The sequence below is a fragment of the Opisthocomus hoazin genome, chromosome Z (genome assembly GCF_030867145.1).
Source record: "Opisthocomus hoazin isolate bOpiHoa1 chromosome Z, bOpiHoa1.hap1, whole genome shotgun sequence".
NCBI classification, from domain to species: domain Eukaryota; kingdom Metazoa; phylum Chordata; class Aves; order Opisthocomiformes; family Opisthocomidae; genus Opisthocomus; species Opisthocomus hoazin.
This window is the reverse complement of record NC_134454.1, coordinates 52,781,242-52,798,356: the sequence shown is the minus strand read 5'-3', so window position 1 is coordinate 52,798,356 and position 17,115 is coordinate 52,781,242. Positions and strand designations below refer to the sequence as shown.

Sequence of the window (17,115 nt, the reverse complement as noted above, 5' to 3'; positions counted from 1 at the left end):
AGGATTGTACTGTTCTTCCTCTAAGTTTTACCTTAGAACTGCACTTTTTAATTGCTGCTTTTCTCTGCTATAATTCTGCTACTTGGATGTGTTAAGAATATAAAAATATTTGATAAGGCTAAGAATGCATAACAAAAATATTTTCAATGGAATATACTTCTCTACTAAAATCTAAGTATTTCTTTATAAAAATAGAAGATAAAGTAACGTACTTCTACAGCAACATGAGCCATCTGAAGTTTTATTTTAAGTTGGTTCTGTTTGGAAGGGATACAAAAGCACAAATAATTTAAAAACAAGACAACTGCCACCCTGCAGGTGTTTAGAAAAACTTTCATTTATGTTCTGTTTCACTTATGACTGCATGTTTAGATGCTGTTACACTATATACTTTTTTCCCATTGTCTGTGTGTATTACTTGACTTGGGCTGGTTTGCATGGGGTTTCTAGCTGTAAATGTTGCATACGGATATGAAAAGTGTGTTTGGGTGGCTTTCCTCAGTTTTCTTTGTTTTCTTCTGAACTGTCTCCTGTGTAATAGTGTTCTGGTAAGTTTGTTTTCTTAGTGGGTGGAGACTGACAAGTGTATGGAAAGCTTTGTGGTTTTGAGAGAATGCAACTGATTTTAGTTTTCGTGATATGGCAGTAGTGTGTGAGCTGGTTAACTTGATCAGCATCAACAGGTTAATTTTTTTATCTTGATGGGACCCTTGTGGCTGTAGGCAGGCATCGCTCCCACCTCCCTTGCTCAGATTGTAATGTCTGAGCAAGCTGCCATTTGAGACACAGGTCTGGGGACCCTGAGCTGTGTACAGTGCAATTCCTAATAGTCTTAAAGTTCTGTTCTGAGCTGCAGATGTGGAGAAATGCCAGCTTTCATTAGGGTTTAATTATGTCTGGGGAACAGATTTCATCCACAGTTGCCTTGGAGCAGCTAGTTCCACTAACAGAAATGTGCTTGTGCTGAAAAGTAGGTCTTAGTCAAGATCTTCCTCAGTGCAGAGAGAAGAGAGTAATGTCGATGTCCTCCCTGTTTGAGTAACTAACCCTTCTCTCATCAGCACTGGGCAGGAGCACAGGGTGTATCTTGCTTCCCAAGTCACTGAAGGTGCAGAAATTGTTCGTGTTTCGGGCTAGAAAGGTGTTTGCTGCTGGGAAGCCTGGGACAGACAGACAGGTCTGGCGAGGCCAGTGCATTGCAGGTAGGTGCTGGTCGAGCCAGACAGGCCTCTTGAAGCTGAACATCTGGTATGTGGCGCCCAGTGGTCCATCTGCTCCGGTGCTGACAAGTGGCCGCAGCATTTCAGAGAGGTCGTAACAGTGGAAGATGTGCTTGAGAATTTTTTCTCTAATCACTCAGGGCCATGCTTGCGAAGTAAATGTATGATATCTTTCCATGTGGTTTTGGAGAGGACCGTGGAGCTGTCTTTACAGTATAGCACTGTAACACAGTTGCGAATCTGTGAGAAAATGGAAGTAGCAGATCAGTTTTCTTTCAAGCCTTTGGAAATTCGCAAGCTGTGCAGCTTTGGGTTGTGGGTTTTTTTCATTTTTTTTGTTTGTTTGTTTAAAGTGGACAGAATCAGCAGCTTGACCTTGAAATAGGAGAGGTAAAAGGATCTGCAGGTGTTACTAGAACTTGATAGTTGGAGATGAGATTGGGTTTACTTTATGAGCTAAAATGATGACAGAAAATATAGTACAAGAGAAAGTTGTCCATGTAGGGGGGAGAAGAAAGTTGATTTTAATCTTCTGTAATCTACCTCTGTACATTACCACTTCTTCATCCTTTGCATCTGTTGTTTTGTTCCATAGGTTTTGTTTCTTGTGGTTTTTATTTTTTTCTTGGGAAAGTTGTGTAGATACGATTTCAAATCTATTGAAGTAGCATTTAATTCCAGGAATATTACATCTTGAAACTACTGAGATTTTATCTTTTTTTGTGTGGGGTTTTTTTTTTGTAGCTTTGTAAGTGTTTAGCTGTGACTATACCTTTAAATGAAATCTCTTTATTAGTGGGATTTCAGTGTTTCTCCACAAGGATTTGATAACCTTCAGCTCTTACATGCTCTTGTTTACCTAATTTCTGTGAATGGAAGCAGATATGGGAGGTTATCTGTTGCTGTCACTCAGCAGGAAGAGGCAAACTAATGCTTAAAACCTCCTTCTCAAGAATGTAATCCAGGCATACATCAGGCCCTTGAAAAGGAGCTTATGTTATGGCAGCTAGAAACTGTTAATTCAGTTGTTTTGAATGGTGAGAAGGTGGTGGAAAAGAGCTGATGTGCCCACCATAATCAAATGCTTTGGAATTTTAGTTACTGCATCTCCCTGTCTTCCTAATTCTTACGCAGTCTGAATAACAGCTCCACATCTTACATACTGCCTTTTTCAAGCCTTTCTAGACAAGGTCATTGCCAAAAAACATGTGGTAAAGGGCAAGTCTAATTGAAATAACAATTGAAATAAGAGCTATTTGTTTTGAGGCTTTTATTTTTCTAGGATGAAGGCAGGAGGGGAGGATTGTAAAATCTACTGTTTTAAGTAGCTAGGTGTTACAGTTGCCAGGCAGTGGTACATTTTTAAGTACATGTTATACTATGAAAGGTGAGCAAGTTCTGTATCTCATATATTACACTTTTCCAGCTTAACTTGGGTATAGCTCCTTTGAAACTTGTGGGGGGGAAAAAAAAGTAAAGGAGAATCAGGTCTCTTACTTTTATCCTGTCTGAGCCATGATTGCTTTTCGTGCGGGAGTATCCTGAGTTGAAGCTTTCGGGTAATAATGAGCATCTCAGAACAAATCGTTTTACCAATCATGTGACAAGATGAATCTAGGAAGTTACAGGGGTTTCAGCACTTTTTCTGTACCATTTCAGTGAGTTGATTCTGTACGTTTGGATTTGGGTTTGGGAAGATAGGAAACAGATTTTTAGATCAAGGTTTGTTGCTCAGTTGTCTTGGTAACTACAAGATTTGTTACAGATGAATTTAAGAAGTAAAAAAGTTATTGCTTAGATTCCTAGAGGCTTTTTTTTCCCTCCACATATATGCTATTCTGCTACCCTAGCCATTTTTAATTTGAAAACAATCTCTCCTGAAAGAAGTATTCTGCAACTTGCTTGTCTCAGCTGAAGGAAGCCAATTAGACTAACAGACTATCTGGACTTTACTGTCCATTGTTTTACTTGGTTTTCCTGAAAGTTGCTTATTTGATAAAGAGCCTTTTCTTATATGCTAACAGACCCTTCTTCTTTTCTTGAAGTGGTCTCAACACCATCCAAATGTTTCTATGTACCTAGCACAATCCATGACTTGGTTGCATTAAAGAATGTAAAAATCTAGAGTTTAACTCACTTGAAAACTTTGCATTCTGTAACATAATTGATAAACTTGCTTTTCCCCTCACAGTATCATTTCAAGTTATTAAATCAGAGGGACTAAGAGATTCAAAATTTCAGTGGATGCAGAGCGTTCTCAGTTTTTATTCTTGGCTGAGAAGTCTTGCATCTTGCTTACATCGAAGTTATATTGCATCAAGACTGTGCAACACCGACTAAGAATAAAACTGAGCAGATCGTCTCAGCCAGAAAGGTTGAATGAAGTCTTTATGCATAGGCAGAGGAAGAAAATCCAAGCGGTTTTTGGTCATACTGGTTCTTAACTCTCTCAGTGAGTGAAGCTTGAGGCATTCTTACCCTGAAGATAGTCATGCCATGCAGCTTACGGGATCATATTTTTTAGCTTTGGCTACAGTTGTTCTGCATTACGCTATTAATGGCATCTGAAACGAAATGGAAACGGTATTGGGCTTGCTGCGTCAATGTGGGGTTTGTTTTGTAGCATAGATGTAATCCCTCTGTTTAAATAGATAGAAATACACAGTTTTCACTGCTATGAAAATGTCACTAGTGTAAAGATAACATCGTTTGCATTCTGAATTCATTACTGGGGAGTCAGCATTTTCCACTCTGATGTCTGAGACAGTTCTACCTTTTTACACAGAGGAGGAAAAAAAGGCAAATTGCGAACAACCATATGCTCAGATTTAGTAAAGATTGATTTTTAATAATTGTACCTATCTAGTCTCACATTGTAATATTGATTGTGGATTTTGTTGGTAACCATGATTTAAATACCAGAGTAACAATTCCAGTGGTCAAATTTTAGATTATCAGACTGCTAATTAAGGAAACAATCCATAATACAACCAGGAATAAAACCAGCAGTAACCTGTCAGAGGTTCGCAACAGAGTGAAAGAGAACGCCGCCAAATTTCCTGAGACTAACTGTTACAAAACTCTTACTTACAATGCTTAATCATTCTCGTTGGTGAGAGCAGTCAGATTTATTCCCTCAACCAATTACAATATGGCGTTTGTGATTTTTTTTTTTTTTAAAGTGTCTCTGATCTGCTGTAGACACAATTGTTGTCCTTTACTGCAGATGTTGCCTGAGGATTCTTGCAAGATTTTTCTCAACTGCCTTCAGTTCATCTCTTCTATCTGGACCACAATATCGGTTAACTGTACTCTGGTAGCAGGTGGATGTCTTCAGATGCTCCCAGAGTCCATTGCCTCTGTTTCTTGTGTAGGCAGGACTGCAGTGTTAAAAGGTGATGGGAAGGATCTGTTCAGAGCACTCTCTCTCTCCAGTGCCCTAAAGGCATTACCAGCCCTGTCCTCAAGAGACCTCTGTCTCTCTCTTCTCGCTCATCTTATAGAATCATAGAAAAAGTTTTGGGTTGGAAGGGACCCCTAGAGGTCATCTAGTCCAACCCCCCCGCAGCGAGCAGGGACACCGCTAACCAGATCAGGTTGCTCAGAGCCCTGTCCAACCTGGTCTTGAATGTTTCCAGGGATGGGGCCTCCACTACCTCTCTGGGCAACCCGTTCCAGTGTTTTACCACCCTCATTGTAAAGAATTTCTTCCTTATATCCAGCCTAAACCTACCCTGGTTTAGTTTAAAACCATTACCCCTCGTCCTGTCACTGCTGTCTCTACTAAAAAGATTGTCCCCATCTTTCCTGTAGGCTCCCTTTAAGTACTGAAAGGCTGCAGTAAGGTCTCCTTGCAACCTTCTCTTCTCCAGGCTGAACAAGCCCAACTCTCTCAGCCTGTCCTCATAGGAGAGGTGCTCCAGCCCTCGGATCATTTTTGTAGCCCTCCTTTGGACCCTCTCCAACAGTTCCATGTCCTTCTTGTGCTGAGGGCTCCAGAGCTGAACGCAGTATTCCAGGTAAGGTCTCACCAGAGCAGAGTAGAGGGGCAGAATCACCTCTCTCGACCTGCTGGCCACGCTTCTCCTGATGCAGCCCAGGACACGGTTAGCCCTCTGGGCTGCCAGCGCACATTGCCGGCTCATGTCCAGCCTTTCGTCTATCAGTACCCCCAAGTCCCTCTCAGCAGAGCTGCTCTCAATCCTTTCGTCCCCCAGCCTGTATTGATAGCGGGGATTACCCCGACCCAGGTGTAGGACCTTGCACTTGGCCTTGTTGAACCTCATGAACTCCAGCTTGTCCAGGTCCCTCTGGATGGCATCCCGTCCTTGTGGTGTCTCAACCGTACCACTCAGCTTGGTGTCATCTGCAACCTTGCTGAGGGTACACTCGATGTCGCTGTCCATGTCATTGATAAATATATTGAACAGCACAGGTCCCAGTATGGACATCATCTTTAAGCACTTAGAAGATCTGACCTGTCTGTATTGAAGATTACTGAATGTTGTTTCTTGCTCAAGATTAAATTTTAGTTTTGAGTAAGATGGGAATTGATAGGGGAGGAAAGTTAATGTTTTTTGAGAGCTCATTAACTCTGGTAATTCTAGATCTGTTTCCTGTTAGCAGAAGTTTGGGGTTCTTTTATATCAGAGGCAGGTTTCTCTTAGGTCCCCTTTCTTTTCATGAGGGCAGGCGTGGGCCTGGAGGAAGGAGGCTCATGGGCAGGAAATGAAATAGCTTGTTTGGGTTTTTTTTATCCTGTGTCTATTATGTTGGCTTCATTGTTGACTGCATACTGGTCATCAGCTGTTCAGTGTGCTCAGGTTCAATGGAACCAGACACTGACTTTTTTTTTTCGACGTTCAGTTTAATAATTATAAAAAATAAAGCTAATTATTACTTTTCTGGAAGAATTTTTCATTAATTGAAGACTTGCAAAATGCTGCTTCTTAGCTGTTTTAAATCCATGTTAAAAAAGTTAGAGGTTATTTGCATAGGCAATAAACTAAACTTACTGTCTTCAGTAAGCTGTTAAATTTGTAAATATAATAAATGATCTTTTTATTCCTGAAGAACTTTTCAAATCTTATGAAAAGATATGAAGACATTTGTTGGATAAATGATCTTTTGCTTTAAAGTGGTGTACTGTAGTTTCACCAGTTTATGTGCTGCAGTAGATGAAATGGGAATGTGCTTCTGAAGACTTGCAGCGAGGGTGAAGTTCTGTTACCAAAATAAGAAGTTCAAAAACAAAAGTAGGTACATAGATTTAAAAAATGGAGAGTTAAAAATGCTGTTGAGCAAAAACATGGTGAGGTACTCTGCTATCTGTTACCCAGGGAGCGATGACGTTTCCAGACTCCACAAGAGAGTTGTGTGACTGGTTTGGGTTTCTTTAGTTATGGTGTCAATTCAATTAAAAGATCTATTTAGGAGCTGATGTAAACAATTTTTAAATTGGAAGCAGAAATTCAAATTAATTGCCTGTAATCACAGGGTTAGTCTGAGGTGACGTGGTTTGGGAAGTCTGCTGACACGTCTGCCCATTCCACCACAGAATTTTATACCCTAGTGAGAGCCAAAGTAGATTTAGAAACAGTGGGAAAATGAAATCTGGTGTATGATTTGCCTTTGAGTTATTCCGGCGCACTCTGTGAATTAATCCAATTCACTTCCATTCCAGTGTGGCTAGTGAACTGTGTTCGTTATTGTTCTATATGGATCTCTGATGTTAATAACATAGTGTTTAACTCTGTTACATACGGAGAAGTTTGTAATTACTCATATCTATACAATAGATGTAATTATGTCTTCCTAAGAACTTGTAGGTTTTTATTTTTCTGCTGCAGACTGAAATCCTGTGACAGTCCTGTTCTAGTAGCTCAGTTGTTCTTTGCGCATGAGTTCATGGGTTTGCATTTTTTCACTCTGCTGTGCCTGAAATTTGACTTCTTGTGTGCTTTCAGTTGAGGGGAAATGGTAAACCACTGAGTCTTGTGCCACAGTACTTGATCTTTCACTAGTTGTAGTTCTTTTGTTAGACAGAGGACTTCTTTTAGGTGCCATGGCCAAGCCGATGTTGTAAGCATGGGCTGGTGTACAGCTCTCTTTTATTTGGGTAACAGTATTTCCTTACTTTTTGTTAGGAATCTGTGTATTCTTATAGGCTAGTTATGGTCCGAAGAGACTGATGCAGGTCTAAGCTACCCCCCTGTGAAATTTACATGCTTTACTAGAAAACAAAAGATTTTTGTGTTGAACATGGACTAGTGTGTGTTGTAAACTTTGCTCCAGCTGAGTGTAGAAGCAGACCTGGGACTCGGAAATGGGAGCTTCCAGTATTGTTATGAACAAAATTGTAGTGAAAGACTGCGGAAAATATCAAAGGCAAATTATAGTGTTGAAACTAACGTGTTTAACTTGCTTAAAATATTACAGTGATACAAGGATTCCACAAGCACAAGTACAAAATTGCAGAGCAATGTTGTGCATGCAGCATTTCTGCTTTACGATTCCAGTGTTGTGAGAGTGTTCATTGTTCAGTGTCATCAGTGTGAGCCAATGTCTGTGGATGTGGTGGGGTGTTAATGTCACTTTCCAGGTGCTGCTTTCACTGACTGGCAAGAAACATAGATTTCACAGCTTTTTTTTTTTGTTTGAAGCTGTTTTGTGTAAGCTTACTTAGGACATGGCAGCGGAAGCAATTGGGTTTCCCAAGCAAGTTACAGTTCAGAAAAGAGAGTGTCATCTAACATGGGAGAGGTGGGGAATTCTCTCTACGGGGGCACTATATATGCCATTAAATTCTCAGTCATTTTATACCATAGGGGCTCTTTTTCCAAAAAAAAAAGAAAATATTTTGAAGATGTATCTCAAAGACCTGTGTTTGCTAAAAGACTAATTTGTTTTTTGAAAGGCAGCTTGTGTTCATATGTCTTGTTGCAATAACTGTATCTGTACAAGTGAAACATTGGTGTATTGCTGGAGTCTGGAAAAACAGAGGTTCTTTGTGAAGTTCCTCAGAAAATGTGAGAAGACATCTTGCACTTGGGGTGGAATGCCTTTGCAAATACAGTCAGAGGTCTCCTTGCTTGTAGAGTGACTTGGAGTTATGGGCAAATATGTTCAAAGAATAGCTGTTTTTTGTGGAAGACATGGGTAAATATGTCCAAAATTATTTTAGGGAAGACAAAATTATTTTTGCCTACACACTCAACTGGCATACTAAGTTTTCTCTTGCAAAAGTTCTGCAAAACTGGAAGAAACAGTTATGCTTTTTATAAATGAGAAGATAAATTTTCAAAATGTATGTAAGTACCCTCACAATGATACAGGCTGGGGCTGGTGCAGCCAAGGAGCTGCTCTGGGGCATGGCCCAGGCAGCAAAAAAAGGGATGGCAGCGCCTGGAGCAGCGTGAGCAGGACACGGCCCTGAGAGCCAGGGGAAGGCAGGGACTGTCCCCTCTGCTCGGCACCTGTCAGACCCCACCTGGGTCCTGCCTCCACTTCAGGGCCCCAGTAGAGGAAGAACAGTGACAAACTGGTGGGAAGTGAGGGGCGGCAACTGCTTTCCCTGCGAGGAGAGGCTGCAGGACTAGGGCTGGTGCAACTGAGAGGAGTGACAGCTTCAGGGTCACCCAACAACAGCCCATGGGATGGAGGAGATGCAGCCAGGCTCTTCACCAGAGTGTGTGGCTGATGCGTGGGTTAGAGACAGCTGGCACATGCTGAAACAGGGGAAATTCCAGCTGACGATGAGCAAGAAACTTTTCACCTGCAAGGACAGCCCTGCAGTGGAGCTGGGGCCCAGACAGGCTGTGCCACCTCCAGCTTTGGAGGTTATGGGGCCACAGCTGGGTAAAGCCCTGGGCAGCCTGGTCTGAGCTCAGAGCTGCCTGGGCTTTGGGCAGGGCTCAAAGAGGAGACCTCCCAAGATCCCTTCCTAACTCAGTTGTCCTGTTATCCTATATGTGACAAAATACAGTGCTGAAGTGTGTGTAGGTGTAATCTTGGTTCCATGTGGCACACAGCTTTGTTTAGGAAGAGTAACAGTAGTATACAGATCCATCGAGAGTGTGATCTTTTATTCCAAGAAGTTGGGATTAGACTGTGGAATATACAATGCATAGTGCTCCTATAAAGTAAACTCTAAAAGGCATATTTATAATAATAATAATAAAAAAATGAAGTGCTTCATTTCTGCCTGCATGCACAAGAAAGCAAACAATTATACATCTGGACTTGACAAACAAATAACAGACGAAATTGGAATCTTGACTCTCATATTTTCACCTTTTCTTATTGCATGTCTTTTCCTGAGTAGCACTGGGCATGGATGTTGTGGTCTTGCTCTGAGGCGATAATATGCCCTTTGGTGGTGTTCTAAATACTTCCTTTTTTAATACAAAGTAGCAGAGAAAAAAATCCTTAAACATCAAGCTTTTTCTTTATGTGGCTTGAGAAATATGTGGAGATGTTTAATGTTTCTTTACAGGCAGGAAAGTAGTTTAACCTTCAGCAAAGAGCTGGTTGCAGTAGTAATCAACCTCTGATATCTCTGTTTGGGAGATCGATTCATCCATCAAGTCCTGAGTGCAAAGCTAAGAGTGCTTACAGAGCACTTTCCCATATATGTTTGATTACTGGAGCACAGCTGCTGCTCTGGGTAATTAATGTGAGAGTATATTATCTTTCAGATGGGTGCTGTGTCTTTATTTCCAAGGTCAGATGACCTCTCTTGCTTTTATTCTTTCCTGTCTATGGCATTTTATGTAGGTTATTGATTTTTGTTTGCTTGCTGGAAATAAAGTGCTTTTTGAAGGCCTGGTAAGAAAAGTCAGGCAGACCTCATGTCTGCTTGAGGGAAAGACTACTAAGAATAAAAAATATGTATTTCTTAGGAGCCTTCTGGCTACCACGTATGAAAACTGTTTTTGTGCTTCTAACCCCCAGCCTTCATAGGTGGTTGTTTAAACTACTGTCCTAAAGACTGATTATTAAATAGTCAGATAAATGTACTTGACTTAGAAGCTTACTTTTCATTGAAGAGTATTGAGGTTTAGGTAATCTAAGCACATTTATTCAGATCTACAATTTTTGAAGTAAACGTGACAAAGTTTCTCTTTTTTTGAAACTATCAGAATACATTTGACAATAATGTTGTCTGCAAAACTAAGAAGTGAAATTAAATTGAAATTATTGGAGGAAGGACAAACAGAAGAGGACCCTTATCAGTAAAAAGCTTTAAATAAAACTTAAAGTTTCCTTCTCATCCCCTCAAAAGACACAACCTTGAGAATTTCAGGATATCAATATTTGAAATTAATCTGAACAAAGGAGGGCAACTTCACAAGTGGAATTTTCAAAACGTTAGATTTGCAAAAGGAAAATGGGGCTTTCAGGTGGTTTTTAGCAATATTTTTTGTGGTTTGTAATCTGTAATTTTTTTCTCATAGCTAGACATATCAGCAATGCTGTCTGTTCATAGTATGCTATTATGCTGTGAGCCTTTATTAAGACTTCTAAAACAGAATTGCATATTTTCGGATATTATCAGAACTTCCGTTGTTTCAAATATTGTGGTGTTTGATACCTGATTTGGCTTGATATATAGGTAGTCTTTATGTGGTTGAATTTTTTCTAACTTAACGTTATTCAGTTAAAAAATTGACAGGATACATGTGATAAAGATTTCAGGAAGTTTATCATCACCCTGTATTTACGTGTTACTTTATTTCTTTCAACTAGTACTGCCCTTTTTCTGTGCGTGACCAATGACACCTAGGTGCAAGTCAGGGGCTTTGAATGCAACAGATTTAAGGCAGAGGTTTTCAACAGTCCGCTGTTTTAGCCTTATTCTGTCTATGTGCAAGTCGTAGAAATTCTGTAACAAACTTCAATGGAAGCAGGAAATCCTGCTTGGGATGGACTTTTCAAAGGGCTGTTATACCTTGACTTCTTCACTGTTCCTTGCAGGTTTAAAAGGGAAAGCTATCCAATATTGTTGTTCTTGTTTACTTAAATAATATATGCGATGGGGAAGACGGTGTTTGGTTTGTTAGTTCTGGCACACACCTGCATACACTCCTGTATTCTGCCCATTCTTCCCTGATTTCTTGGAAGTCTTAGCTGGAAAAGACCTTACTGTGTCACTGAAGGCTTCTTACTAACATACCTTCTTTAGCTGGAAAAAGAACCCTGAAATTTTCCATAGTTATTTTGGAAAAAAGCTTAATTTGTGTGGAACATCTTTACCTGTTCACTTAATGTGATTTATTAGCTATTATTTTACAACTGCCTTTTTTTATATACTGTAGGGTATACTATACATTTTTCTCCCTTGTGATGAGGGTCGGAAAGGCAAGTCTTAGAGGTTAAACGCAGCATACTGGATTTGCAAAAGCTATGTATGGGCTGTTTCTGAAAATGGTAAGATCTGTCTGCAACAAGGGTGAAGATATGTTTTGTTTCCTTTTTTTTAAGGACTCTCCTAAGTTTTAAAGCCTAAAAGATCAGGTGTGATGAAAACAAGGAGGAGTGTGTGCGGAGCTGGAAGCTGCACTGACTAGATTTCTCATGGAGCTACAGCGCAAGTAACTCCCACCTAGCCTTGCCAGCCTGTCAGCTTTTCTGACAGAGGGCAACTGGAATTAGTGCTGCTTTCTCGTCAGACAATGTTATTCCCACCGCTCTTCTGCACAGAGCTCATTTAGTCAGCAAAGTGTCACCTGAGCCTCGCTGCCGCAGTTCAGTAGGTTTGGTTCAAGTTCTATTTTACATTCACTTGATTTTTTTAATTGGCAGTTGACACATACTTTTACAGATTCTGCAAGTTAGAAGTCTTCCAACAGGTACCTTTTCTTTTAGTACTTGTCAGTAAGTCACAGGCTAGAGCAGTGTTTTACGTATGGAGATGTGGTTTGACTTTGGGACCTGAAAGGACATAAAATGTCCTTTTCATGACACTAAAAAATATAGGGCAAGGTTCAAAACAGCCAAAGCTGTTACATGAAGATGAAAGCTTCTGAGCTAGATAGACCTGTTTGCTCTACGAAACTTGCAGAAGCTTATCTGTACTCTTACGGGGTTTTCCTGTTTCTGTGGCCTGCGTATTTACCATTATTGGCAGACCTCTCTGGTAATTGTATCATCTTTTGAGAATTTTACTCAAAGTCATCAAGGCCAAGATGCCTCACTAGTCTCAAAGTGTTCATGGTTATGAACATTAGTAATGCGTTCTCCATGTTTTACGAAAGATGTTGGGTGCAGAAGCCATCTTAAGTGATTATAGATACATTCCACGAAGGTAACTATGTTATATCTAGCTGTCATGTTCCTTCTCTAGAGAGAAGGAACAGGTGCTTCAGATACACTGAGAGTGCATTTTTATTTCTAATCTTTTTTTAAAAGTGCATAGGGTGACTAGATCAACTGAAGATACCATACTGGAGAAGTGTAATATGCATAGCTGTCATGTACGTGAGCAATTGCAGACTCCTGCGACGGGACTAGATCTGCCATTTTACATTAAAGCATCCTTCCTTTGCACAAAGTTAGTGAGCTGTAAGGAGAGAGGTGAAGCAAAAGTAGAATATTTCCGTCATGTCTCTACCATGGTTGAGCCCCTGGCAAAAGTTAGCTTTTCTAACATGCACCCGCCAACGTCATAGAAATGCCACAGCACTCCATAGAAGCATCTCCAGGGAGTTGGTTGGAAATGGTTCTTCCACAAAGAATTTGTCCATGGAAGTGAGAAGCGCAGTCCCCAAGGGGGTCATTGTTGGTTGCTGCTGTTGGAGATGATTTGCATGGGAGGTCATACTGTTGTGCTGGCTGGCGAAGTCAAACGTTTGTCTGCTGGGGAAAGAAGGGTGCTTTTTGTTGCTTCTGTTTATTGACTCCACCTTTTTTAAGAGTAACGTCAGAGGGTTTTTTTTATTTCTTTCCAGCTGTGATAGACAAAATGTCAATAGCATAAGTGACCTACCCACCAGAACTTGCCATGAACCATTTGGTTGGACCGCCTGAGGGGGAGGTAGGTGAAGAGCCGGCAAATGGAGCAGTGAATGAGTCAGTGGAGGCTGACCTGGAGCACTCTGAGGTGGAAGAGGAACAGCGGTATGCAACTCGCTTCCCAAGGCATACAAACAGCAGCCAAGGGGGCCTGTCTGGGCAGGAAGAGGAAGGGATGTTAGCTCGATCAGCCAGCACTGAGAGTGGTTTCCACAATCACACGGATACTGCAGAAGGGGATGTGATAGCCGCAGTGGAGAACAGTTACGACACAGAAAGAGTTCAGGAAAATGAGGATGAGAGCGCGTATGCGGTGCAGTACAGGCCTGAGTCTGAGGAGTACACGGAGAATGCCGAGGCTGAGCATGGCGAGGCCATTCATAATCGAACATTGCCCAACCACTTACATTTCCATTCCATCGAACACGAGGAAGCCGTGAATGCAGCCTACTCGGGTTATGTCTACACACATCGGCTCTTCCACCGCGGAGAGGATGAACAGTACGCTGAGCCTTATGCCGACTATGGACTGCAGGAGCATGTGTATGAGGAGATAGGAGATACACCAGACCTCGATGTTAGGGAGGGGATCCAACAGTATGAGCGGGAAAGGGAGGAAGCTGACAATTACCGCAAGGAGGCACTTGGTGCCCGCCTTCACCATTATGATGAACGGTCTGACGGAGAGTCTGACAGCCCTGAGAAGGAGGCAGAGTTTGCGCCCTACCCAAGAATGGATAGTTATGAACAAGAGGAGGACATTGATCAGATTGTAGCAGAGGTGAAGCAGAGCATGAGCTCCCAGAGCTTAGACAAGGCAGCTGAAGACATGCCAGAGGCAGAGCAGAGTTTGGAGCATGGTCATGCTCTTGCTGATGATGGACATGAAAGCAATGGCCAGCTCCCAGCTGGTTCTCGAGTTACGTCCAGCTCAGGAGAATCTGTACAGAGGTACAGCAAGGAAAAGAGAGATGCAATTTCGCTGGCCATCAAGGATATCAAAGAGGCTATTGAGGAAGTAAAGACAAGGACCATTCGTTCTCCTTATACCCCTGATGAACCTAAGGAGCCTATCTGGGTGATGAGGCAGGACATCAGTCCAACCAGGGACTCTGACGACCAGAGGCCACTAGATGGAGATGTGAGTATACAAAGTTTTCAGCTCTCAGGTTATGTATGTCTTGTTCCTTTAATTGTGGCATACATGGCAGGGAAGGAGGGTGCATTTGTGCCGGTTCTGTGACTCATCCCTCAGTAAAGTCTGTAGTGCTTTCACTGTTTTAAATTTATAGTCTAGAGGACATACAAGAGGTAAGCAAGTGCATTATCAGTGGGTCAGATTTTTCTTTATGAAGCACCGCTGACCCCAGTTATACTGTACAGGAATTTGTCACATGAAGCTCTTTACCTGTTTTTTCTGAAACAAATGCTGTCACATTTCTTACTGCTATGGGACATTTTAGAATAGCGAGCAAACGCTTTGTCTTCTATTATCTATCCTTGCATGTTTCTATTAATTCTAGGTTTCTAAGTTTCATTTTCTGTCACATAATAATCGTAACAGTTCCATCAGAAATCTGTTAATATTCGTTATGATGGTGTCATAGATCAGAGTCATATTCTGGAAAAGATGCAGGTTTTTTGTCCACTTGCAGGCAGTAGAAATGTGTTATGAACCTCAGTATAGTACATTATCTCTGTGAAGTTTATTCACTCTCCAGCAGTCTAAGTGTCGAAGGCCGTTGCTCAGATTTACAGCATCAGCATTTCTGAAATTCTGTACTTTTGACATGAGGCTTAACTTGGATCAGAATCAGTTCACAGTTTGTGGTTTTAGCTGCCTCTATGATAATCTTTATTAGTCATTTTATGGGTTTTCTGCATTTCCAACAAAATAAACTCATAAACAACTGTTAACTGCATTACATTTGTGCCTGATATGAAAAGAGATGGTAGGCTAAATTTACTGGCTAAAAATAGTCTATTGTATGGACCCATGCTATTAATTCAAGGATAACTGCACTACAAACATCTGCTCCATCTTCTTTATGGCTGTACAGTGTTTTTTGTGACCTTTGTTTTTGTGGAAGAACGGTGGAAGATACAACGTTTTGTGTGTTGTTTGATTTTTTAAACCGAATTATTGTAACCTTCTAGAAATGCATCAGAACTATGCAGAACACCTCGGCCTCTTCAAAGGGAATTCAGATGATGAACAGAGATCACATGCCATGTAGATCTGTGACAGGGTTCTGATTTTTTTATCTGCCTGCAAATTGATGAAGGCCAGTATTCTACAAATAAGAGGAGATTTTTGGAGCATGGTGTTTGAGTAGCTGAAAAATCATGCAAGCTGATTAAGACATGTAGCTTCCAGATACTGTTTTTCCTTTAAAACTGTTGGAAACACACAGTGATGAGTGTGTTTTCATTGTTTGTTTGTTTCTTCGTAGTTTCATTGAAACTTTTTTTTAAAAGAAAGCCCTGTATTGCAAAAATTACTTTACAAATATTTTTTAACTATTTGTTGCTACAGAGTTGATTAGCAGTCATGTGGAGGGCTAAAGCAATCTTCCCAGATTATTCCATATGGGAGAAAATTTTTTTAACTTCTTTAAAAATTTCCAAAAGCTGTAATTATTTCTGTGTCCTTTTTCAGATAGATCACATCACTTTTTTGCTGTACATTTTGTTCACCATTTTGTCTGTGTTTGTAAGTGCTGTCTTTGTCTCAGAGGATCCTGAAGGTGCTCCAGCTGCTCTCCAAAATCTTGCTGCAGCTTGCAGAATTTTTTTTTTCTAAGTTATGCTGGTGGGACTCAGCCTGATATGTTCGTATAGTAAACAAAATAGATGTTTCAGTTGGTCTGTCATGAGTTATTGAAGTAGGGGTTTCCATTTTGCACCATAAGTTAATTTCTTATTCGATATTTTTCATTGGCTGTCAGATACCTGACCAAGATTTTTGGTGCTGACTGTAATCAAAACAGTGATGTAGAATGACAGTTAGTATAGCTCAGTGCAAAGATAAATGGTGATGGTAGATGTGCAGACAGTCTGTGTTCTTGGAAAGAGGAAGTAAATTAAGCAAATAGTTTAGGAGATCTGTAGTAGACTGAGAAGAATACATGTTGTGGAAGAGGAGACTTGGGACTGGGTAGGAATTTCGTTTTTCACTGAAGAAGAGGTGTGTGTTTGATTTACTGGACTCTTGATTCAGGTGCCAACTCACGAACAGCCTGAACAGTCTGCTTTCTTTGACAAAGCATTCCTAGAATTTTGTAGCAGTAAATTGGGCAAAATTAGATTGTGTTGACTAAGTGACCACAAGTGATCAATGATAATAAAAATATAGTTGAAGTCTATTCGTCTAAATGTAGATTGTTCTTTTTTCTCTCTTGAGAAAGAAACAGGATCTCAGACAAGAGCTTTTCAGTCTAGCCAGTATATGCCAGAGATGTTATTCAGACTGTTTGTAACATTGGCCTTGAAATAAGAAGGAATGACATTACAGGAGTGTTTTGCCTTCAGGCAGACACCCTTTTCTTCCCCCAGAAGTATCAAGGAGATGCAGATAAGTGATGGAAATTGGGTCCTTCAGTTATTTTACAGGTCTACTTTGAAAACTATCCCAATGTTATTTTTGAACAAAACCATTTTGTTTTTAGAGATAAAATGTTTTTGAAAATACTTGTAATCATATTGTGTTGTGAATCATGTGAAGTTGAAACTGGTAAGACCTCTTCAGATCCGAATAGCAGTCACTTTTTATTTAGCTAGGAGCTGTCCATGAAAGAGCGATGAAGCCAGGGAGTCAGAAGAATGATATGCAGTTGAGGCTAATTAAATATGACAACCTCTTTTGCCTTTTTTCACAAGAAAG

General features: G+C 40.7%; 1 protein-coding gene across 3 annotated transcripts in view; it reads left to right on the top strand.

Moving 5' to 3' along the window:
* APBA1 (amyloid beta precursor protein binding family A member 1) overlaps positions 1–17,115 on the top strand; it is an 89,617-nt gene that overhangs the window by 38,405 nt on the left and 34,097 nt on the right. For all 3 annotated transcript variants that reach the window (XM_075410996.1, XM_075410994.1, XM_075410995.1), the window contains exon 2: positions 13,169–14,373. In XM_075410996.1, the coding sequence (XP_075267111.1) occupies positions 13,222–14,373 (1,152 nt within the window). In that variant the 5' untranslated portion in view covers positions 13,169–13,221. The remainder of the gene's footprint in view (positions 1–13,168; positions 14,374–17,115) is intronic.